General features: G+C 47.6%; 3 protein-coding genes across 16 annotated transcripts; all 3 read left to right on the top strand.

The window, feature by feature from the left end:
- Window positions 1-37: 37 nt before the first annotated feature.
- On the top strand, window positions 38-11,466 carry LOC136461922 (mediator of RNA polymerase II transcription subunit 17-like). Of its 6 annotated transcripts, XM_066461303.1 has the most exons (11): window positions 5,019-5,315; window positions 5,402-5,551; window positions 6,066-6,176; window positions 6,375-6,711; window positions 6,812-7,010; window positions 7,100-7,213; window positions 7,428-7,513; window positions 7,595-7,985; window positions 8,131-8,589; window positions 8,666-8,986; window positions 10,955-11,466. In XM_066461303.1, exons 4-11 carry the CDS (start codon window positions 6,620-6,622, stop codon window positions 11,270-11,272), a joined length of 1,980 nt encoding a protein of 659 aa, XP_066317400.1. In that variant the 5' UTR covers window positions 5,019-5,315; window positions 5,402-5,551; window positions 6,066-6,176; window positions 6,375-6,619; the 3' UTR covers window positions 11,273-11,466. The 6 variants fall into 6 exon arrangements, with proteins under 6 accessions (XP_066317403.1, XP_066317400.1, XP_066317402.1 ...); XM_066461305.1 differs by lacking the exon at window positions 6,066-6,176 and having other exon boundaries at window positions 6,420-6,711; XM_066461302.1 differs by lacking the exon at window positions 6,066-6,176.
- Window positions 765-4,750, top strand: LOC136461921 (uncharacterized). Its single transcript, XM_066461300.1, has one exon. The coding sequence runs from the start codon at window positions 1,732-1,734 to the stop codon at window positions 4,501-4,503; it is 2,772 nt and encodes a 923-aa protein (XP_066317397.1). The 5' UTR covers window positions 765-1,731; the 3' UTR covers window positions 4,504-4,750.
- A 508-nt stretch (window positions 11,467-11,974) lies between the features above and the next one.
- LOC136461919 (serine/threonine-protein kinase ATM-like) lies at window positions 11,975-23,394 on the top strand. 9 transcript variants are annotated; one of them, XM_066461293.1, is made up of 16 exons: window positions 11,975-12,195; window positions 12,281-12,379; window positions 12,472-12,615; window positions 13,499-13,660; window positions 13,738-13,933; window positions 14,296-14,452; window positions 14,586-14,686; window positions 14,759-14,845; window positions 15,024-15,127; window positions 15,807-15,905; window positions 16,797-16,853; window positions 17,142-17,217; window positions 18,192-18,275; window positions 22,064-22,105; window positions 22,233-22,303; window positions 23,158-23,394. In XM_066461293.1, exons 8-16 carry the CDS (start codon window positions 14,813-14,815, stop codon window positions 23,255-23,257), a joined length of 666 nt encoding a protein of 221 aa, XP_066317390.1. In that variant the 5' UTR covers window positions 11,975-12,195; window positions 12,281-12,379; window positions 12,472-12,615; window positions 13,499-13,660; window positions 13,738-13,933; window positions 14,296-14,452; window positions 14,586-14,686; window positions 14,759-14,812; the 3' UTR covers window positions 23,258-23,394. The 9 variants fall into 9 exon arrangements, with proteins under 9 accessions (XP_066317390.1, XP_066317389.1, XP_066317391.1 ...); XM_066461292.1 differs by having other exon boundaries at window positions 14,540-14,686; XM_066461294.1 differs by having other exon boundaries at window positions 13,761-13,933; window positions 14,296-14,686.
- Window positions 23,395-23,656: the final 262 nt, after the last annotated feature.

The raw sequence follows: 23,656 nt of genomic DNA, 5'->3' as shown, positions 1-23,656 counted from the left end.
CTCCCAATGCTACTTCGTTATCAATAGTCTAGATAAAAATCTGGCCAATTATTCACCTTGTGCATCTCTACCATCTTTGGATCCTCTGTGCGATGCGTCGTGCAACTGCAAACACAGCTAGCTCGTCGCCGAACTGTCCGCCAAGCACGTCCAGATCATGGCTATTTTTTATTTGGCTAAATCATCCAAGTAAATGCTGTTGGCTCGTTGCCTGCCCTCGCCTAGCTCCAACTCCAAACGCGGGCCGCATCCAAGCAGGCTTCGCGGTGCCACGCCACGGCGGCGCCGACACGGGAGGAGGCGAGGGAAGGAGACCGCGAGCTCTTCTGCGCAGGGAGGCGAGGGGACGGAGACCGCGAGCTCCTCGCAGGAGGCGACGGGAGTTCGGCAGGCTGGGCCGTGCGAGGTCCCCGCGACCTCTGCGGGCGGCGGAGCTTGGTGGCAGCCGAGGGAGGTGGCGCGCGAGCTCCTCGCGACCTCTGCGGGCGGCGCTGCGGCGGCCGCGCAGCGAGCTCTGCGGCCGGCGGCGCTCGGCGGCGGCGCCGCAGGAGGTGGCACGCGAGGTCCCAGCAAGCTCTGTGGCCGGTGGTGCTCGGTGGTGGCCGCGCGGGGTGACGACTGGCCTCACAGGATCGAGATGCCAAGGGTAGAAACCACCCGGTTTCAGGCGGAACCGTAACTTCTTCACGAACCATCAACGATACAAACCAACCAACAAACAGGTTATTTCTCGATCTCCATCGATGGGTTTTTGGTTTAGCAGCTACTAAACGATTTAGTCAATTTTAGTAACTCTGAACTAAAGTTTTTTTAAGAAACTTTTAGTCATAGTATTTAGTTAAAAAGTTACTAAAGTAACTAAAAACTATTAAATTTAGTAGCTACCAGACGAATGTCCTTATCTTATACTCGGATTCTTAAGTTTCGTCTCTATTTCTTCGATAAATACTACACCACACTAGCAAAATACAATAAATAGAAGAGTAATAAATGATCGTAGAAATCATGATAGAGTTGCGTTGGAGTGCCCTAACAGCCAGTCAGCCACGCATCGCGGCCGCAACCGTCCCTGAGGCCGCACGCGCTCCGAGTACCCGCCTCTCGATGGAGCCACCAGCCACGCGGACCACCTGGGGCACCTGGCCACGTCCTGGGCTCCCCGTCGCCGCGGCCGCGTGACGCTTTCGTGGATTCCCCAGCCAAATCTAGCGCATCGCAACCTCCCTTGCCACCGACCGTCCTGCTCGTTTGGGCGCGTTTAGTTTATAAATCATATTTTTTTAGTTAATAAACAGTATTTTTTCTTACATCAAATTCGCCCAGGGTAATTTTAGCCGTACGTCTAACGGTCTAAGCGAGGCCTCTCGCTGCACCAGCACACAGCCGACAGCGCTGAGCCACTGACCACTCCCCCATTTGGCCATTTCCTACTCATCACTCTATCATATCAATGCGGTTCTGTCCGTGACTCGCTCGCACCACGGCCGGGCCGCCGCCGCCGCCGCCGCCGCCGGAAGCAGCTAGGCTTTCCGTTTCCGTCCCCCGTCGATTCCCTTTCCCATTCGCCCAGCCGTCTTCCTCTACCCCCGCTGGGGCTGCGACTCGCTCCGCTCCCACTTTCCAGTTGAATCCGATCCGCCCCCTTCCATCCCGTTCCTATCCCCCCGACCCGCACCCACCAATCCTCACGCCACTCGCGCCGCATCGCCACCCACATTCCTCCTCGCACCAATGGAGGCCAAAACCCTAGCCACTGAGGCGGACGCGGACGCGGACGCCGCCGCGCCCGAAACCCTAGCCGCCGGGGAGCTCGTCTGGGCCAAGCCCTCCAAGCCCCGCCGGCACTGCTGGTGGCCCGCGCTCATGCTCGCCGCGTGCCCCGCCTCCGCCGTCCGCGACGCCCAAGTCTCCTACTTCGTCGACCCCGCCGACTTCGGCGCGCCGTCGGCCCCTCCCGCGCGGGTCCGGCGCTTCGCCGACGCCGACGCCGACCTGATGGCCCGCGACAGCATCGCGCGCGGACTCTTCGAGGCCGTCGAGGAGGCCCACGCGCGCGCCGTCGCGGCCCTGCGCGCCCAGCTCACCTGCGCCTGCGTCCCGCCCCCGCCGCCCGGAGCGGATTGCCGCGTCACCGGAGTCGCCAACCTGGCGCCCGAGGAGTTCCTGGCGGCGCTCCGTGAGGCCGCATTGGACGTCTCCTCTGTCGGCCTGGTGGACCGCGCCAGGCTCAAGAGCTGGGTCGGCGCGGTCGGGGAGGGGTGGGGTCCGCATGGCGCCCAGCACTACCCGCGGCGCTGTCCGGACGACCTTGTGGACAAGATCGATCTTGATGTGCCCGCTGGCGAAGACAGAGATGCTGATGATTGGCTTGCCGAGAACCAGCACAAGGCATTGGAGAGGCCAGAGGAGACACCCAAGCAGAAGAAGCGCAGTGTCAGCAAAATGATGGACAAGTGGGATGCAGCGGAGGATGAGGGCAAGATTGACAGTGCTGAGCATGTAACCTCAGGAAAGCGAGAGCGGAAGAAGAGTAAGTACCTGTCGCCACCATACACCAACTTGGGTGTGGCTGACAAGATTACCCGTAAACCGGTTGATCTGCCAAAGGCATTGGTGCCCAAAGCTGCTGAAGATGGCAGATGTGAATCGCCATTGCCAGGCAGCATTGTTGTGGAAGATGTCTTGCTGCTGGTGCGAGGCTTAGGGGAGGTTCCCAACCATACGGACGATTTTCCAAAGGATGCTGAGGAATTCCTACGTTTGTTTAGAAGCACGACATTCATTCACGGTGCTGACTATAAGTCTTGTAAGGCACATGAAAGTCCACTCATGTGTGGCATGCGTGGCTCTAGAAATGTTGGCATGGACATTGCTGTGGGTCTAGTCTCTGTTTCACATGCTGTTCTGAAACAAGGCAGTTGTGTGTCAAAGAGGGGCAGGAAAAAGGATGAAGCTCGGAGTGGTGGCTCTTCGACCAAGAGGAAGAAGCGGGAGAAGACCTCTCCTGCTGCTACAATTGGCGCTGGTATACCAATCACTCCTGCTATTCCTATCAGGCAAGTGAAAGCAGAAGATATAAGAACCCTAATGAAGGCGGGAAGTGGTCCAAGGGGTATAGGAGTAGGCGTTAAGAATGAGCAGGGCAAGCCATCACCTTTGAAAGTTCCTATTTCAGCCGCGGATCCTGGGGCAGCGGAATCAGGACATGAACAGGCCCAAGCAAATGTTCTGGCTGTGGGCAATTCGTTGCCTGAACAATCCGCAAAAGAAAATGATGCGGCTAACTTGGAAGCAACAAGGTCAGAAATGAATGTGCAAAATGTTACTGATGTGCCTATCAGAAGTGTTCAGACAGAAGCAATGGAATTGCAAGCTAATAATCCCATACAAGTGAGTGCACAAAGTGTTGTTGTAGATGTCCCTATCGAAAGTGTTTCTAAGGAAGCAACAGAGCCAGAAACGTGTGTACACAAGGACAAGAATGTGCAAAGCGATGTTTCAGATGTGCCTGACAGAATTGTTTCTAAGGAACCAACAGAGTTGGAAACTGATAATAATCACATAAACGAGAATGTGTGCAGTGTCGCTGCAGATGTGTCCGACAGAAGTGTTTCAAAGGATGCAACAATACCCGATGCTGATATTCGCATACATGAAAATCTGCAAAATGCTGGAGATTTGCTTGTCAGCAGTGGGTTGTCTCCTATGCACGAAGACATGTCTCAGCCTGTGGATGGAAATAAAGATCCTGGGGGTGTAGAAGTTTTTGCAGTCCAGCAATCTTATGCTTCTCTGCAAGCTATGGTGCCAGAAATGCTTAAGAAAGTTAACACTAATGGTGCAGATACAATAGGTGCGAATGATACACTCAAAGATGAGTTTCAAAAGGATGGACAACCTGTCAAGAAAGTGGAGCTACCTGCAGAAGTGGCAAATCATTCCTGTGCTGAAGGTACCAACGGCACTTGGCTGGACCCTGCTAACCTTACTCCTAAGAAAAAGAAGAAGAAAGCTGCACAGCACTTCAGCAATCCAGCAGCCGTTATTGTGGAATTTGAACGTGGTGCCACTGTTCCTTCCAGACAGGAGCTACTCTCCACATTTGGCAAGTACGGCTACTTGATCGAGTCTCAGACTGATATTTCAGAAACTACCCGCAGTGCTTGTGTTGTGTTTGGGAAAAGCATCGAAGCTGAGGAGGCGTACAAGAACGGTTGTCAGTACCTTCTTGGTCAGTTTGGGCCTCCGTTTGCTAAACTAAGGCTTGATTTCTCTCCAATCAAGTTGACTCTGCCTTCACCATCTCTTGCTTCAAAGCCTCCACTCCAAGATATTAGGAAGAACCTTGAGGATATGATTTCAGCCCGTCGTTCGGCTTTGAACAAGGCAACCTCATCAGATGGGCAGCTGAATCCTGTTCCAGATAAGCTTCTGGGGGAGATGCAGGGCCTTTTGGCAAAAGTTGACAGGATGCTTACTAGGCCTCCTGCTAATGCTCCTTAGCTCTGCCAACCTGAAGGACCTATTGGTAGTTAGACAACTTTGGTGGCAGTTCTGTTAGTTGTAGCTTCCGCATCTAAGTTTATGACGAACTATATCGATCGAACATTTCAGCAGCTGCGATTTGGAACTCCATTGAATGGTGGCGCTTATTGTGTCACTGCTTCGTGTACTATATATGCCAATAAGATCGCTGCTTCTTTTAGTGTCCTGATTTTGTGTTATGTTAATAGTATGTCATTGCCATTTATCAGAGCTGTTGGAGTTTGCATCGGAATCGTGAAGTGCACTTGTGCTATACAGCTATAGTGCTTGAACCATTGAAGTCGTTGGTCTTGGTGGATTGTTCGAATGTGACGCTAGTATCCATTGAAGTACTAGCAGCTGTATGAACGGATGATATGAACGGAAAATCACCCTTTTCGTCAATGCTTGTGTTGATTAATACTCCACGTAGTATTTTCATCGTCTCGCAGAGTAATTTATACGGAGTACTGTGCAGGCTACTCTGGGAGCCCAAATCCTCCGGGAGATCCCCGCGAATTCCCTGGGCCAATCACCCCCGGGCCAAATTTTTGTGCTGGTTGGAAGCCCACCAACCCGAGGCAAGCAGCCCGCTTCCCTTCGTTTTCCACGCGGAAGGAATCCGATCGATGAGGCCGGGAGGGTTTCCCGTTGCATCCGCTTGCCAGTCGCGCGACCGCTCGAGCAGCTCTTCCTCCGCTCGCGCAGCTTCAAGTCGCGAGGCCGCCGCCCGGCCGGCATCCCGTCGCCGCCGCCCCTGCGCCTTCTCGTCGCTTCGGCTCACGCCAACGGTGGGCCCGCCACAACCTACATCTCCGTGCCTCCCGCTAGGGTTTCGGGTTTCTTAATCCTCTCTTCTCACAGACTGTTTCCGTAGATCCTGGGGCTGCCGCCGCCACCTCGACGCCCGGCTGCCTGTGCTTGATCCAGTGCCACCGCCGCCCACCGACCTGACCGCGCCGGCTCGATCTCCACCACTGCTCCGTGACTGCCCCCGCCTGGCCGCCTTGCCTCGTCCCAAGATCCGGTGAGCCCTTCCTCTCTCCTCCCCAGATCGAGCTCCTCCGACTTGGATGTGTAACTTCTACTCATTGGATGTGCTTGTAGTAGCATACTGAGAATAGCATGTTTTGTCTGATGGTTAAAGAACCGCCTTTATGCTATGCTGAATTTATTTAACCTGCAGTGCCTTTATGCATGAGGTTTATTTAGCGTCTGTCAGAGAGCAATTTCTCCTGCTTTAATTAGCTCAATAGACTTTGCTGTTTGTTCCAAGTCAGTTCAGCTGCTCTCAACTCTGATGGTCACATGTTTGAGTCAGTCAGTTAGCTTGGAATTTTCAGTGTGCCTAGTACACAAGATGCTGCTTATTAGAGTTACTGAAAATTAAAGAACTGCAGAACATTTGGATTCACTAGCTAGCATTCTCCAGATAGAACATTTGCATCCATCAGAATATCATATCATGCGAAACACCACAAATAGCTTAGTTGAGACCTGAGTTATCATGTATTTATTTTCTCCTCTACTTTTCTTTTTAGGGATTTTACGGTACCCTATACTACTGGTATGAGGATTCTAGTATGCAAGTATGCGCCTGTACTGTCTATAGCTGCATGGCTGTTGGCTGTTGCACACAGCCATTCAAAACTGTGAGTAATTCTGGAGTTTTTTTTTTCAGTTAGGGAATAGGGATTGGCGATGACTACCAGTGCTAGCAATTCTGTATTTCTTGGTCTATTAACTGTAAAACAGTGACTAGTTAGTTGTTCGACAACCCCAAAAATATTTTGTTTTCAAGTACTTGAGTACTACTTGTCTATTGACACAACAAGAACATCTATATGCAGTCCCATTCTGTTGGTGTACCACGGCTGACGGTCAACGCCCTGCAGATCCAGCAAAGGCAACACTGAGCAGCCCCTCCGACTTCGACTGGCCTGCGACCTGTGGATCTGTGCCAGCCCGTTGATTGAGCTACCTGCTCCAGCCCGAGTAGCCTGTGTTGAAGGTATGGTTGGCTGAAACTCATGAAAAAGCTAGCTAAGGAAACAGGGCCAAAGTGAGCTCCAGAAAACAAAAAGAAAGGAGCGACATGGAGAAAGGTGACGTGCGGGTGGACCTCGACAAGCTCCCCATCAAGCGCCTTGAGGCCATTGACGAGATTGGCAACGAGCACTACCCACCGTAAGTTTGCTGACAACCCGTAATCTGTTCCTCTCAAATCCACCAGGAACTCACGCGCTTTTCCTTTCCTCTGCTTGCGGGGCGGTGTCTGCGGTTGTAGGGACACTAGCAACGAGGAGCAGCGACTCGCGGCCATCCGCCGGATTGACTTCTCCTGGGTCATAGAGAAGGATGCAAAGAAGGCCAAGAAGGCGGCTGAGGCTGACACTACCCAGCAGGCATGGCCCTGGCAGGGCCTTATGGAGAGCCTGCAGCAGGCACATCAGGAGCTCTCCGTCGTCATAGACCTCATCGGCACGGTTGGTAAATGCAGATGTGCACCCAATTTCAGTCCCTGCGAATGCAATGCCGGCGATCACTTATGATTATGTTGAAAATTATGCCTCAGGTGGAGGCTAATGACGCTGTGGCCGTCGCCTCAACAACGAAGCCCAAGTCGCAGCCAAATGAAATACTTGTTGACATGGCAGTCTCTGCTGCCACCAAGCTCCAGCGCCTTAGGGTATGTTCCGTACCGTGGCTATCATGTGTAATTAGATAGCATTTTCAAATCAATGGAGTGAATGCATGGAGCTCTTTAGACTAGTACAACAAAGAAAACCAGAGCTGAAAGTAACTGTAAAAAAGAATGCTTCTGTAATTGATATTTCAAGTTCTGCTGTTTATTATTGTGCTTACTGCCGTAATATTCATTTGTGCCTTTTGGGATCTCTCAGCATTTGTCACGGTACTTCAAACAATCTTCTAGGACAATGGAGCAACAGTTCCAAAAGGAGACTAGGTTCTACAGCTCCTTAATAAGGTAGTTACTGCTGTTGAAGTTTTGAATGTAAAAGCTGTAAAAAATTGAAGCTGTTGACACAAAGCGCTGATACATTTGCAGATTGCAGCAGAACTGGAAAGTGAAGCGGCAGCGGGCTGTTGGGAGTCCAGGAAGTGAAGGCTTCATGTTTGATCTAGTTGATAGTTCTCAGCTAGACACAACAACAATGCCTCGGTTATCACCATTATCTTTAATTCCGATTGATCAAGACTCTTCAGGCACTTTGTCTGTACAAATACCACAGAAGTCTTTCCGTTCCTTGAGCCTTCAATTTCGTGGAGACATAGCCAATAATGCAGAAAGCAGTGCTATAAAAAAGAAAGAAGGCACGTTAACCAACACAACTACTGAAGCCGAAAAGGATGTTTTGGAGAATGATGATGTCAATAAGTCTATCAAACATGCACATTCCATCCTTCGTGACATCCACAAGTCCATATTTGAGGAGCAGGTGGGTTAAATGCCTATGATTTTCACACAGTCCTCTGACTAACTAGAGCACCATGTATAGAAAAGAACCATTGTAGTCTTCACCATGCTGTTTTCCTTACTTTTACCTGCACCATCGCACTTGATTTAGTGCATATCTCTTGTAGGTATTTGATATGGTGATCCGGGAGACATTTATCCAATCTCAAGGCATCAATGTTACTGGGATGTGCGAAGATTTTCTGCAATTAGCGATTGGCCAGGAGTGTTCTTTGTGCCTTTCGCTTGAGCTCTCTGGACAAAATAGTAACTCAGGAACAGTAGGGCAGGAAGATCATATGGATACAGATTATACAGGAAATCTTGCAGTAGCCACTGTAAATGGGAAGGAGTCTTCAAATAAGGATGTGAGAGGGTTTCCTAACCCCAAATGCTTAGAAATTTACCTGCTACATATGTTCCATGAAAACATTCTTAGGAAACTCAGGGAGAAATCTCGTCATATGGTTCGTTACCAGGGTTCTGCTCAGGCTGCACCTGACGATTGTGTCCTGCTAAGTCATTTTTGCATGACAGTGTCTCACAGGATATTTTCTAACAAAGTACATTTGGAGCTGGAAAGTGTGGTAGGACTACTCTACACTTGTCAATTAATATAATTTTATAGTAGACTGGCATTGTGACTTCCTTTCACTAATGCAGGTTAGTAGGGTTCCTTATCTCCATCTGCGTTCCCTTCCTACATGGCATTCTCGGACGTCTTCCTGGTCTCTCTGCTTGAAAGTTCCTCAGCCTATCCTGTCCACAGATCGAGCCAGAAAGCCTTCAGACCATCACGAGCTGAAGTACAAATCCAGGTCACAGTTTAGTACAAAGGTGATCTTGAAAGATGGCCAAATTAATCTAATGGGTGAGGGCTCTCCAAGCATTGCTGGATCAATGACTGGGAAGCCATCTGATGGACGTCTGATAAATAGTTACAATTGTGATTTGGAAGACCTCCCAATGATGCTTCTGCAGCAGGTGATGAAACGCTCCCCCCTCCCTCCCTCTTCTTTTTTTTTTTGGGCGTAGATCTGCACGATGGAAATTGGAAAATTGCTTGTCTACTTATTATTTCTTATATCTCAAGAAAAGTTTGCCAAAGAATATAGGGCCTGTTTGGTTGGGTGACTAACCCCTGGCCTGGTTACCTGGAGCCAAGATGAGCTTGTTTGGCAGGCTGTAGATGGGTTGGGGCCTGGCTTTGGGGGGCCATCCGTACTACTGTAGCCTGGCCAGGAAAGAACGATATGAGCTTCTGTTTTTCTGGAGCCTGGCTTGGCCAAGCCTACCTCGCGCGTCTCCTCACCGCCCCCTCTCCCCACCGCATTTCTTCAACCTCCCGACACCGCCCGAGCCTGCGAGCGCACCCGGCCCCGGCGGCCCTCCCTGCATCGTCTCTGGCTCGCATCTGCTCCTCCGCGGCTGCGCCGTCTCCGGCGTCCCTCACGCTGACCAGCACCGGGGAAGGGCGTGGGTGTTGGTCCTGCTCGGGATGGACGGAGCCAAGGCGGTGGCGGCTGCCGGACCTGCTGCTGTGGGCCTGGGCGACCTGCCGGAGCTCTGCGCCGCCTGAGGTGCTGCTCCGCCTCGACCCGCCTGCTGGCTCGCGCGGCTCAACCACGCGTTCCGCGGCGCGGCGGGAGCGGACTTCGTATGGGAGGCCAAGCTGCCGGAGAACTGCGCGGGTGCGAGGCCAAGCTACCTGATGGAGTTTCTGGACGTGGGCGCGAGGCTGTGCGGGCAGCGGCAGGACTACGGCGGTGCCGCGCCGCTGACACGGTCGGCCACGACCGAGAGCCAGCCTGATGGCATTTCAAAAAACGCCCAAAAATCGACTGAATCAGCCATCTTCTGCCATCTCTATCTCCCGATCCAATTAGCAAAAAACTAAACCAATTATAACGAGTTGTAGAGCTACATGAGTGCTACAACATTGCTTAAAGGTTCAGAGTCTAACTCGGATCAGAGTGGGAGGTAGAGAGCTCCAAAGTAGGGTACTTGCAAACTGAAACTGAAGTTCAGTAAATTCAGTTAAGTCACCCAAATTCAGAATCATTTGCTGTTTTTTTTTCAGTGAGAAGCACCGTCGTTCTTCACTAACTATTTACTTCGTCTATTCTGAACAGCATGTGTTTCCAAAATTCATTATGCACTGGAATTTATAGGTAAATACTGGCTCGAGCTGAAATGTGCCTCACTGAGTAATTGGGTGTTATATCAGTCGCCATGAAGCAAAGACCTTCAGAATTCAGACATTCAGTACATTTGTGCATATGAAATGTCATCAAAGTATTGCATGCCTATGACCAGAAATTCTACAATAGATTGCCAACGCCACACCGCAGATTCTGGAAGCCCAGCTGGCGGCCCCGGTGGGGAAGAAGTCGAGGGAAGCTGCTGCTAGCAGCGGCGGCGGCCGTGCGGTGCACGACGAGGATGCCCATCACTTGTTTGACGAAATGCCTCAGAGGGGTAACCTTACCCATTGGAAGAAGAGGTGACTGTATCAAAACAAACCAGGCAACCAAACACAATCTGGAGCTAGCTAGGCTACTATAGTACAGACAGCCAAACAACCAGGGGTCCATTGGAAGAAGAGGTGACTGTATCGAAACAAACCAGGCAACCAAACACACTCTGGAGCTAGCCAGGCTACTATAGTACAGACAGCCAAACAACCAGGGGTTGGCTTAGTGGGAGCAGGCTAAGACTGCCTAGGCTAGGATTCTAGCCAGGCTAGAAGTTGGCCAAGAAACCAAACGCGCCCATATTCTATGCATAGCTCTAATGTTGAATCACTGCACTCTAATAATTGTTGCGTTATGCCCCTTTGTAAAACCTTTGTCCATACCAGTTCCATGCATACCAGTTCCATGCAAATTCTGCAAACCATTTGCAGTAGTCAACCTTATTAGTTTGATAACTTATTATTTTGTATATCTGCAGGTTGCCAGTCAAGTAATCCACTGGCTCCATGATGAAGCAATGGTTCTTGGGATGAATGTGACTAGAGATTTCCTGTGCCTGTACTTTGATCTTGACCAAGGCGAAACACTTGGCCTAGTGGCACATGTTGATCCGGATGACACATATGGCTGCATCTCATGGTACCTCACTGTTGATCACCCAACGGAGGAGGGGAAGATGTTAGCGGATAGTCCAGAGTTAGAGAAGCGTAGGTTTTTGGGGTACCTTTCACTGGAAGTGCTTTACTCTACCCTGATGGACCTGATAAAATTGTGCAGCACAGGTGTCCAGCACTGAGACTTGGAGTGATCAAATTTGCGCCTCTTGATCGACATAAGTGGATGAAATGATGTATATTCGTGCTGTATTTGAGAGCATGTAAATTGAAGCATTATGTGTACCTGATGTGTTTGCTATGTGAACGATAATGCATCGCTAGCCTTTTGGATTCTTTGGTCTAAAGATCATTTGGCTAAAGTTGATGGCAAAAACTTTAGACCACTTTAACCCACGGGTGTGATCTAAAATATTTTGAGGTTGTCTAAACTTTAAACAAGGCCTCAAGAGAAAGTGGTACGAAGTTTAGTTTCTGAACTTTAGACAGATCATGAGCCTTGACACGAAAGAGGAATTCAAGGAGGAGCCTTTGTTTTTTCATGTCTTAAATCTAACACTAATCTTTTTCTGTTTTTATTATTCTCTTCGGTTCCTATTTCCGGCCAAATTAAGGCAGGTCGTGATCTCTCTCTCTTTCTCTCTCTGTCGCTCCTCACGCATCAGTTCCCTCCCCGGCAGCAGCTCGAGCAGTCGGCCGCAATCGAAGAGGATGATGGACCCAGGACCTTCGCATCACTCAACCGAATGAGTTTTGGGGACGTTCGCATCGCTCAAGCTCAACCGAAGAGGATGAATCCATCCCGGTTTTAGGGATGTGCAATAAAAACGTTAACATGTTTTTTTTAGGGAAAAACGTTAACATGTTGAAACGTCTAACGCGAACGCAATCCCACTTCCCTTGTTCTGCCTGCTAAAAAAAAAGGTTCCCCGTCCTTATAAAAAAAAAATCCCACTTCCCCGTGTCCTTCACTTTCCCTTTTCTCGGCAGTTTCTCCACAGGTCCCCCAAAACCTCTCGCCCTTCCTCTCTCTCTCCGCCTCCGCCTCCGCCTCCGGCTCTGTTTCATCCAGAAGCTCCACTCTGATCGGGCCAGAGTCCGCGATGTGAGAACCCCTCTTCTCACTCAGGAACGAACAAGCATTGCTGCCTGCTTCCTTCCCTCCTGACCAATTCCTTCGTGTACCGCAGGAGGGGGTGAAGCTGCTGGGGACCGCGCTGCGTCCTTCTGGCGCCTCCTCGGCCGCAACACCGCCAGGTTCAAGCCCGGCCACGGGAACCTTACCGGCGGTCAGTTCGTGCATTTGCCTTACCCCTCTCACATCATTGGCTGATGGTTTCACGATTTTGTTTTTGATGGTGCTGATGCTATTTGTTTGCAGCCACCACGTGGCCGCTCCTCGCCCTGGCGCTCATCAACTGCGTCAAGGAGGACATCTCGGGTAAGAAGCGCGGTGCCACCAAGAGCGCTGCCGCCCGGATGTTCCGCGTTGCTGTCCAGTGCGCGTAGGACGTCAAACTATCAGGTTGGCTCTGATTCGAAGGGCTTCTCGTGTATTGATCAGTTTGCTGTTGTCTTCTGTGCTATACTGTGCTGTACTGTGATTGATTGAACTTCCACCGGAACAACTTGTGATGAGAATCTGAGATGTATGTATCTGAGTACTGTAGAGACGAGGTGATGGTTTTATATATGGTTTGCTTGTGATTTTCATTTCCCTGCAACAAAACATGGAAGTAAGGTGGCATGCTGCTATCCTTCAAGAAGTTCATATAAAAATTGTTTCTGGACCATGCTAGAGTGTCAGATACTCAGATGTTTTTGTTTTTACCATGTTATGCATAAATTTTAGAATTGGGCAGGTTGCCAATAACATTTCATGCAATTTTCACGCAGAGAGTGCAGTATTCTTTAGACAGTGTGTCCTGTAACATTACCCATTGTGTTCTTAGTGTTCTTATTAATAACAGATTTTGTAGTAGGTTGCTAGTTGTTAATACATTCTGATATTTATTTTGTTCACATCTGCTTGCTCATGTGAATTTTCAAATAGCATGTAGCTTTAACTTGTTTTATCATCTAACAGTAGAGTTGATTTTTGCGCAAATGACAAGTGATTTTGACAGTATTGAATTCTGTATAGTATTTGATGGAGTTGCCTTGAGATGACCCAATGCATATTTTTGCTCACACTGATCATTGCCTGGTCTTATAATGATGGTAATTTTCATAGTCTTTGGCATTTGTTGGGTTTGCGTGATTCAGCATTCTGGTGTATATTCCCACTTTCTAGCAATATGTTTCTTTTTTACCCAGATGCCTGATGTGTACACAATCAGTTTTCCAGTTGCTTTGAAGTGAAATATACTCTGCATGGCATTACAGAAGTGTGGTACCTGTCTTTGCAGGGCATTCGCTACTTTTGTTCTCAGTTGCTAAGCAACTTTTCATTCATATATGGGAGGTCATAAAAGATGGCCCCAGCTTTCAGTTAGAATACAGCATAATTCTTAGACAGCTTCTAAATGTGAAGGAGTACCGCTATCAGATGAAACCTCGAATATATAGCAGTGAGTTTTGTTATCAGAGGCGCTGTATTATCATATTGTAGCACCCATTTATTTATATTTCCATGCATTATCCTCAGATTTTGTATCACTCTACATGAAGAAGGTTGCTACTGGTTTTGATGCAAAATTCAGCAATCAGGCGAGCTCCAAGGATGAATCCTTCCGCTGTACATTGACACTTCACGTTCTACTTGAAAACCCACCGGGTGATTACCCCGACATTATGCGGGAGGAGGTTCTTAACGGATTTAGTGCAATCTTCTTACATATTAGGCAAGTAGTGTGGCCCATGTTCTTTTGTCTCTTTTAGATCCCTTGACTTTATTGTCTCCTTTTAACTTCACTCAGTTGTGAATTCCCATCTCTGCCGAAAGTAGGTTTTTGTTTTAGAACGGGTGCAGTCTAACTTTTAGAACTTTGGCCACCATTTTATTTAAAATCATTTGGATTTGCCAATGAGAATTAGATTAACAACTTCATCATAAAAAGTTATTTAAATTATAATATTTTATTTAAGTTCCTGTTGATATGTATATATATCTAGAAAAGGTTATAGTCAAAGATGTGCATTGGAGACTGGTCATCTAATGGCAAATAATCCGACATGGATTGATAAATTGATTCTGTGAAATCAGGGAGGAGGGAAAGCTGACTCGCAAACTTATGGAATGCATTAACACCTTTTTACTAAAGGATGGGCCAAACCTGGGATACAAATCTGTGAAGATCCATAATGCGGTTCAAGAGTTTATATTCCGTTGTTGGCTGGCAACTCATGATCAGGCCTTGAAGGTTCTGGCGACCTGACTTGCAGTTTTGTAACTTTATTTCTTTGTTTTTACAAAAACTTCATTGCATTTTCTGCTTCATCTTTGAAAGCCGTTTTTGCTTCCGGAGCTTGTTCATAACCTATGCGAAAGTTCAGCTGAAGATTGCCAGGAATATTCCAGAGATTTTCGAAAAACTTGTTGACGTCATCATTAAGGAACTAGACAAAAATGTTAACACCGGACCTGGTGTTCTATGGTAATGCAACTGTTGTTATTTAAAGTATTTTATGTTTTTGAGTTCTTAATTGATGAAATTCAATTACTGCAGGTGTGAGGCACCACGAGATGAGAAAGCTGTGTCCTTAAGGTGCTTCCAAGAGGAATGGATGGATCTCTCTGCTACTGTTTTTATCTGGTATTTGGATCCACCACCCAACTCACCCGCATATTACACAGCCCCCCCCCCCCCCCCCCCCCCCCCCCCGCCCCCGCCCCACACCCCAACCCCCCCAAAAAAAAGTCGGCACAGCCAGTCAGCCATGCAAGCGCTCACTAATTAGATTTATGGATCTTTTACTTTTACAAACATTTAGGCCTGCAGATGCACAACCAAGACAGCAAACAGGGAGAAAAGGCTGAAGACAGAACACATTATGAACCTTATCGTTGATGGCCTTTTTAGAGGATCTTTGTTTTGGTAAGTTAATTATACATCATGCACACCCTTTCAACTGGAAACTGGTCATCTATGACAACTCTACACTTGTCCCAGGTTTGAAACCCTCTTCTGAGTTATGACTGATAAGTACATTGACCCAAGAGTCACCTGTTATTAATCTGTATTCTGTTTCCTGTACTTCTCCATGCCTTTAAATGTTGCTTCCTAGTTTGTGTGGTGACTGGTGACTATAGCTTCTTCTGACTAGAGTATGCAGTTTTCTCACATGTATCTGTCTAAGCCAAATGCGATATTACTCCCTCAGGAAGCTCATGCCAGTCTCTTAAAAAAAAATCTTCTGTCTTTTGTAAAGTCTTAATATTTCCATGTGTTACTGCCCGAACCCCCCTGACCTAAATCTTGGGCGCTATTATGCTCTAATACATGTTAGGAGCCTGATATTCGGTATTTGGGGTATCTTTCATCGTCCCATTTACACCCTTGCATCTAATCTGCTGTCTCTTGGTCGGTCCATTTCTTCTATTATTACTTTGATTCGCTGACCCCACAATTGATAACTTTGCTGTTACATTGATATTTTATCTAGTAGAACTTATTATCAATAACATTCTTGGTGCAGAAGTAGTGAGAGTTCACAACTCTTCCATTTTATGCACATGTTATTAGCTTCTCTTTACATATATCTTTTCTCCCACAGGAGCGGTTCCGTTTGTTTTCTGATTCACAATTATGGATACCATATGGACAAATCTTTGCTAATTAGTTGGTTTGAAGCAAGTTGCAAAGCTTTGAGAAGGTAGTTCTACTTTCATAGTTTTTTTATGTGATGATATCCTAAAGCTGGTAAATTGAATGCCTAATTTGGTTCCCGCTGTCTGATGTCTCCTTGTCAAGTACTTCTGTTATTACATTTTGTGGTTTTCAGAAATATAGTGTACACAATACGCATTTAGCTTGTGTCCCTTATTTACGTTCAATAACCATTTGTACCTCAACTTTTGGAATACATAGTTAATTGCTGGTCATATGGCAATAAGGTAAAGAAAATCACATGGTGGATATCAGTACTACAATGGTAGAGAGAAAAATATATCAACATATAGTTATATAAATGAGGTTTATATAAATTGAAGCGTGTGCATGCTATTTTTCTTCTCTATTATAGAGTGGGAGGAATGATTATGCTTGCGACCTTGCGTTACTTCTCCTGCTCAACACAGATGAAACATGCTAACTGAACCAACATTTCTAAATTTGAAACTAAAGAATGAATAACATTAGATGTCTCTAAAATTCGAACTTTTACATGTTTTCATTTATTACTTCTGCCTCTGTCCACTAATATAAGGACTTGGGTTCAAATTTTGTCCGCAAGCGCAAATATAAGGATTTCCGAGTGTCTATTCAAGAGCTAGCCAATCACAATCAGACCTGACCATAAATTGACCCGGGTGCTTTAATGATGGGCATGAAAGACTTTCCCTACCTGCCTCCCCCCCTCAAAAATCGCAGAAGTCTGAGTCCTTATATTTGTTATTCAGGGGGTGGGGTGGGGGGCGGTAGGTTCCTAGAAGTTGCTCATTTTACTTTTTTCTTTCTTTATGGTGAAAAGTTCTCTATGATTTGGCTTGTAGTACTTCTGTGATGCAATATATATGATTCATTGACTGCTACTGTGTTCACACAGTATCTTGAGCCATGCAAATGCCATACGATTTCAGGATTCACTACTCTGGCTTCTCAGGTTTGTTTGGTTCTACCAGTAGTACATTTGGCCCCTTCTATTGTTTTCTTTCTTCTCTCTCTGGGGTGGGTAGGGGGTGTGGTGGTGGTGTTTATTTATGGCTTATAGCATCTGATACCATTTTATTTTGTTCAATGGACATGGATATCACAATTTACTGTTTATTTGAAGTGTAAATGGCCACCAAGTAAAATGATATGGAGCTAACAATTACCCACTGCTGCAAAAAAAAATTTAACTTTTTTGTCCTATCAATAATAGTTGCTAATTTGTCATTGTTCTTAACAGGACATTCATGGAGTTCTCCACAGTGCTCATGTTTAACACTAGGGAGAAAGTACAATTTTGTTTAACAAAAGGCGAGGTTAAGTTTTCAAATCCATATTTTTATTTTCACGAACTTCAGGCTATTTTCTGCTTACCTTTTTTTCTCGAGTAAACCATTAATCAACTGGCTTCAGGATACAGAAGATTTGTATCTGTGTTATGCCCTCCCTTAATCACTTAATAAAATTACTATATGCATGCTGTAGAAAAGTTTGGGCCCATTTTTTTTTACATTTTGTAAATTTCCAGAAAGATTGAGAGCATTCAGAAATTGCCAAAGTGGTAATTTTCTGGGAATACCCTTCAAGTGATAACACAACCGCACACAACTTTATGAGGTTGATGTGGCATTTGCCCATTGTGAAGTTTTATTTTATTTCTAGATGTGTAGTGAAAACTTCCAACTATCAGTTCTCGAAAGGACCAATGATTATATTAGAGGTGCTACTTTTGAAGTTTAAGTGATTGTCCGATACATTTTGAGTCACATGCACCAACCATCTCACACACACTACAGCTATCTATGTATCCCATTGCCTCTTGATTCTAGATCTAGCTAAAACAACGATTTTGGTTGCTTGGCACCACACCATCAAGAATATGGAGAATTTTGAAGGAACCTATTATTCTTGGACAGTCAACAGACATAACTTTAGTCTTTATATACATGTCATGAATGGGGCTAGTCCTTTATTATATAACACTGCTTTCCAACAGCTTCATTTTAAATTTTGGACAACCATAGTGGCTCTAGTTTAACATAATTACTCATAGAAACAACTTGTTTCCTGCTCTTCTTTGACTGTTTTCTATATTTTGGGTGCACTCAGTATTGCAGCCACATCAAGCAGTACTGAGCAGGCTGTTTGCTTATAGTTTTCAGCATGTCGAATCATGACATTATGTTTTATGACACCTCAATTCTTTTCCCAACCAAGTCTTGCCATTTTTGTAATCCATTGTGAACTTAAAGTTGATGATGTCGTCCAATAAGTTACCTGTTTATTGCAGATGTCAATTGTTGAAGATTGTTGGCAAGCCGTATGGAATTCCCTTGTTCACACACTTCCATTGTTAAGCAGCATAGATCTAGTTGTGAGCACCAATAAACTACACTATATGACCTTTTTCGTATGTTGTTGCATTGCTTCTTTTTCTGCTGTATCATTACTTGTTCTAATGAAATGGTATCCCACTATTTGTTGGATAGTGTTTCTTGAATAATAATGAAACACTTATGTCAAGGACCTGGGCGCCTAGAGTTGGAGGCCCTTGGCTTCTCAGTTCATAACTCGAACCAGGTAATGGAGGTGCCAGGGTTTTTGCCTGACTACCACAGCAGGGGGTGAGATTAAGAATAGCAGAGAGAGAGGGAGATTAGGGAATAACTTCTTTCTTACTTCCTTCAACGAGTACAGGGGTACATATAGGAGCTCTGCTCCATTGCTACTTGCGCCAGCCATTAACTGATAGCTGGCTAATTAATTCCTTAATCTCTTCGACCTCTACTTAATTGCCTTAGAGACTGCAGCCCTTCCAGCCGCCTAAACCTCCTTGGGTTCTTCCAGGCCATGCGTCCCCTTGGGGACTGCCCTGGCTGCCTCGTGTTCGAGGCCGGCGGTTGTACTGTCGGCCCCACATGACATCTCTCCCCCCCTTGACGAGCAGCTCGTCCTCAAGCTGGAAGCTTGGGTAACGCTCGGTGAAGCTGTCAATGTCCTCCCAGGTAGCGGAGGCCGAGGGCTCGCCTTGCCAATGGATCAGGACTTGGCGGACGCCTCAGGACAGCCTGGATCATGAGGCGCGTTATGGAACCGGCTGTGAGGCGCCATGATGCATAGGAGGCAGAGCCAGGGGGTGGCCGGGGGAGTACCCACGAACTTCTTCAGGAGCCCGACGTGGAAGACATCGTGCAGCCGGGCGCGGGGAGGGAACTCGAGGCGGTAGGCGACGCCATTGATGATGGTAGAGATGCGGTACGGCCCATAGTACCGGGGCCACAGCTTCCCTTTGGTGACGCCGTGGAGGGAGGCCAGGGCGCGATGGCGGAGACGAAGCCAGACCCAATCACCCACGCTGTAGTGAACGTCGCGGTGATGCTTGTTGTAGAACCGCTTGTAGACGTCCTGAGCTTGCTCCAGCCGGGCCCGGGCATCAGCCAGCATTTCATCGCGTTCCGCCCTGGTCTTGGCCACCGCAGCCACCCTGGTTTCGCCAGGGTCATAGGAGCGGATGGAGGGTGGCTCACGGCTGTAGACGAGATGGAATGGCGTGGTCTTGAGCGCGGACTGAAAGGCGGTGTTGTAGATGTATTCCGCCCATGGCAGCCAGCGCAGCCACTGACGGTGGCGATCGTCCAGCAGGGCTGGCAGGAGATCAGCCGCGCTGTATGCTCGTAGAGAAGGGCCAGAGCCCCCGGCGATGCCTGTCCAGCACACCCTGTGATCTCGGTGCCAGAAGGACATGGTGAGTGCGCCGAAATCCCAGAGGATCGGGCCAAGGGAGGCCAGTCACTCGGTGCCGAGGACGGCGTCGTAATCGGCCAGAGGTAGTGCGAAGAAGTCGGTGGAGAATGGTTCGCCGGCGAGGGAGAAGGAAACGGCACGGTAGACGCCGGGGCACGGCACCCGTTCCCTATTCGCCACCGTGACCTTCATGTTGCTGCGGGGTCGGAGCTTGAAGGAGGTGCGTGCCGCTGCTTCCTTGGAGACAGTTGTGGGTGGAGCCCGAGTCCAGCAGGGCCAGTAAGGACGCCCCGCCCAGCTGGATGCGGACCTGCATGGTCTCGCTGGAGCGGACGCCTGCCATGGCGAGTAGTGAGATGAGCGGGCTGGCAACCGCAGCGTCGGTTTGCTCAGGATCGTCGTCGCCATCGGCCTCGGCCAGATCGAGGAGGAAGATGTGTTGGCAGACGCGGTTGTGACCCCTGCCAAACTTCTCGTTGCAGTTGAAACAGAGGCCCAAGCGGCGCCGCTCCTCCATCTCTGATTGGAACAGCCGCTTCACCTGGCGGCCCTCGACGGTGAGAGAAGGGGCGGCTGCACGGGGTGGGGGGCTGGCAGGGCCAGCTGTGGTGGTGGCCTCGTCAAGAGGCCGTGCGTGGCCTGCTGTGGCACAGGCGGAGCGGGAACAACGGCGGGGTAGTACTGCTCGCGCAGGTCCAGCTTGCGCGCAAGGCTCATGGCGATGACGAGGGACTGCGGGTTGTGGACTTCCACGTCGAGGCTGAGCGGCGGCTTCAGTCTTGCCGTGAACGCTTGTACGCGCTGCGCCTCCGTGAGCATGCCGACGCGAGGAAGCAGCGCCTCGAAGCGGTTCTGGTATTCCGCTACCGAGCTCATCCGCTTGCACGCCATCAGCTCACCAAGGGGGTTGGAGCGGATCGGCGGCCCAAAGCGGAGGTTGAGGAGCTCGGAGAAGCGGCACCAAGACGGCGTACCCTCGTCCTGCTGCACTTGGAGGAACCACATCTGGGCGCCATCTTCAAGGTTGTATGACGCCATCCAAACGTGCTCCTCGGCTGCAATACGCTGTTGATGAAAATACGACTCACATCGGTTAAGGAAGGCCAGCGGATCAGATTTCCCGTCGAACTTGGGGAAGTCCAGCTTCTGGAACCGAGGTGGGCGGTCCCCGTGGTGGTCACCGTGGCCCGAGCCTCGCGATCCTGAGCCGGAGAACGCCGGTGGCTGCGCCTGCTGAAGAGCGGCGACCTGCTGTTGAAGGTCGCTGATGGTGGCGTTCATGGTGGTGGTAAGGGCCTGGATCATCTTGGCCAGGTCGGCGGTGGACGGCTCAGCCATTGGCAAGGAAGTGGAGGTTGCTGAGGCGGTGGGTGAAGTAGGGGTTGATGGTGCGGTGGCTGCAGGGTTGGAGTGCGGGGCGGAGGTGGAAGAAGATCGCCAGCTAGCTAATACCAAGTTGTCAAGGACCTGGGCGCCTAGAGTTGGAGGCCCTTGGCTTCTCAGTTCATAACTCGAACCAGGTAATGGAGGTGCCAGGATTTTTGCCTGACTACCACAGCAGGGGGTGAGATTAAGAATAGCACAGAGAGAGGGAGATTAGGGAATAACTTCTTTCTTACTTCCTTCAACGAGTACAGGGGTACATATAGGAGCTCTGCTCCATTGCTACTTGCGCCAGCCATTAACTGCTAGCTGGCTAATTAATTCCTTAATCTCTTCAACTTCTACTTAATTGCCTTCGAGACTGCAGCCCCTCCAACCGCCTAAACCTCCTTGGGTTCTTCCAGGCCATGCGTCCCCTTGGGGACTGCCCTAGCTGCACCTCGTGTTCGAGGCCGGCGGCTGTACTGTCGGCCTCACATGACACTTATAAATTAAATTGGCCATTAAACAAAAGAGTTATCTTGCTGTATTTACAGCTTCCAGTATCCACATTTTTCAGGATTTTAGTCTCTCAAATGGAATGATGTCTTTGCCAGTTATTCTGTACTAATTGCTTATATTATGCTTATGGTGTCTTATGAACTAGTGAAATATCACAATAATTGCTATAATACAATTAAAATTTTCACTGGATCTGTGTTTTATAGATTGGAATTCAGAACTTTATTCAACTTTATTCTGAAAATTTGGCAACACTTCTATCACTGTAAACTTCATCTGGAGCTGCGATCTCAACCTGATTTATCTATGTCCCATCATATTGTTTTTTTGGAAGGACGAGTCAGGACCGCAATTGTTATCTTAGTACCATAATCATTTTATCTTCTTATAAGTGCTTATTTGACATGACATTTGACAAGTTAGATGATTTGAAAAGTGTTTATATACCATCTTGCAAACATAATTCTTAACTCATTACATTATGTGGCACCTATCTAGTACCCTTTGATTGTGTAATGGTGTGCACTTTTGTAGGCTGATTCAGCTCTGATTTTGCTGGGTGGAATGATCGTGCGGGTGAGCTTCCCACCCTCAGTTTAGTCAGTTGCCAACTTATCATCCAGGATGAGCTCTAACTATCCCTGCAAGTAACTTATAGCTACCACTAGGTGTTTCTAATGTTTTCTTTTTTCTCTTCTTCCAGAACCAAGTTCATACACCATTTCTATCAGAAGATACATGGAACCTGCAAATATTTAAACAATTTCCGTCTCCGTATGCTTTCTTCCTCTTCTTTTTGTAATTGTTGGTTTAAAAAGTGACCCTGTTTCTACAATAGCTCTATTTTAGGTACTATTTTTGTTGTGTAAGCGTTGAAGGAACGTAGATAACGCCCTAAGGGCAGTCCGAATCCACGGATAATACGAGCTCAATCCAAAGCTCAAGAACAAACTTCTGGGGGAGATGCAGGGCCTTTTGGCAAAAGTTGACAGGATGCTTAGTTTCAGCTTGTTTTAGCTTGTTTTAGCTTATTTCCTCTCATAGAATATTATTTAATCATCCAAAACCATCCAAAATCAGCCCAAAGGCTACCAGCCGAACGCCTAGGCCTCCTGCTAATGCTCCTTAGCTCTGCCAACCTGAAGGACCTATTGGTAGTTAGACAACTTTGGTGGCAGTTCTGTTAGTTGTAGCTTCCGCATCTAAGTTTATGACGAACTATATCGTTCGAACATTTCAGCTGCTGCGATTTGGAACTCCTGTGAATGGTGACGCTTATTGTGTCACTGCTTCGTGTACTATATATGCCAATAAGATCGCAGCTTCTTTTAGTGTCCTGATTTTGTGTTATGTTAATAGTATGTCATTGCCATTTATCAGAGCTGTTGGAGTTTGCATCGGAATCGTAAAGTGCACTTGTGCTATACAGCTATAGTGCTTGAACCATTGCAGTCGTTGGTCTTGGTGGATTGTTCGAATGTGACGCTAGTATCCATTGAAGTACTAGCAGCTGTATGAACGGCTGATATGAACGGAAAATCACCCTTTTCGTCAATGCTTGTGTTGATTAATACTCCACGTAGTATTTTCATCGTCTCGCAGAGTAATTTATACGGAGTACTGTGCAGGCTACTCTGGGAGCCCAAATCCTCCGGGAGATCCCCGCGAATTCCGTGGGCCAATCACCCCTGGGCCAAAATTTTAGGGGAATTCCCTATGTGTCATTAAAAAAGATCGCAATGCCCTGGATGTTTCTGCAAAAAGTTCAGCGGTCTTCAGCGTCACTGCTCCAACTTTTTCGTGCCCTCTATGCCGCTTTCTTCAGTTTGGGCTCTAACGCCGTCAAACTGCAGGTGTGAAAAGACGAAAATACCCTTAAGTTTAAATATGTCATTAATTTTTTAGCATCTTAACGACTTCAAATAAAAAAACTCAAAACTAGAAAGTTGTAGATCTCGTCGAGATCTATAATTTTCATATAAAATTATTTTTATTTAATTTCGTAAAAATAATAATATGATTTTTCTAAGATATATTAATCATATCAAATTATATTTTTTTGTGGAATTAAATAAAAATAATTTTTATAAGAAAATTATAGATCTCGACGAGATCTGCAACTTTCTA

The sequence above is a fragment of the Miscanthus floridulus genome, chromosome 6, assembly GCF_019320115.1.
Source record: "Miscanthus floridulus cultivar M001 chromosome 6, ASM1932011v1, whole genome shotgun sequence".
Classification (NCBI taxonomy): Eukaryota; Viridiplantae; Streptophyta; class Magnoliopsida; order Poales; family Poaceae; genus Miscanthus; species Miscanthus floridulus.
Note: the sequence above shows the minus strand (reverse complement) of the source record. Positions and strands in the feature narration are given on the sequence as shown.

Bases quoted from the DNA above. Each gene is read 5' to 3' on its own strand.
- LOC136461921 (XM_066461300.1), top strand. From the start codon at position 1,732: ATGGAGGCCAAAACCCTAGCCACTGAGGCGGACGCGGACGCGGACGCC.
- LOC136461922 (XM_066461306.1), top strand. From the start codon at position 6,620: ATGGAGAAAGGTGACGTGCGGGTGGACCTCGACAAGCTCCCCATCAAG. The intron at 7,214-7,427 runs GTATGTTCCGTA...GGGATCTCTCAG, and splicing joins CCAAGCTCCAGCGCCTTAGG to CATTTGTCACGGTACTTCAA. The intron at 8,987-10,954 runs GTGATGAAACGC...GTATATCTGCAG, and splicing joins CAATGATGCTTCTGCAGCAG to GTTGCCAGTCAAGTAATCCA.
- LOC136461919 (XM_066461295.1), top strand. From the start codon at position 14,813: ATGGATGGATCTCTCTGCTACTGTTTTTATCTG. The intron at 15,128-15,806 runs GTAAGTTAATTA...TTTCTCCCACAG, and splicing joins TTTAGAGGATCTTTGTTTTG to GAGCGGTTCCGTTTGTTTTC. The intron at 15,906-16,796 runs GTAGTTCTACTT...GTGTTCACACAG, and splicing joins AGTTGCAAAGCTTTGAGAAG to TATCTTGAGCCATGCAAATG.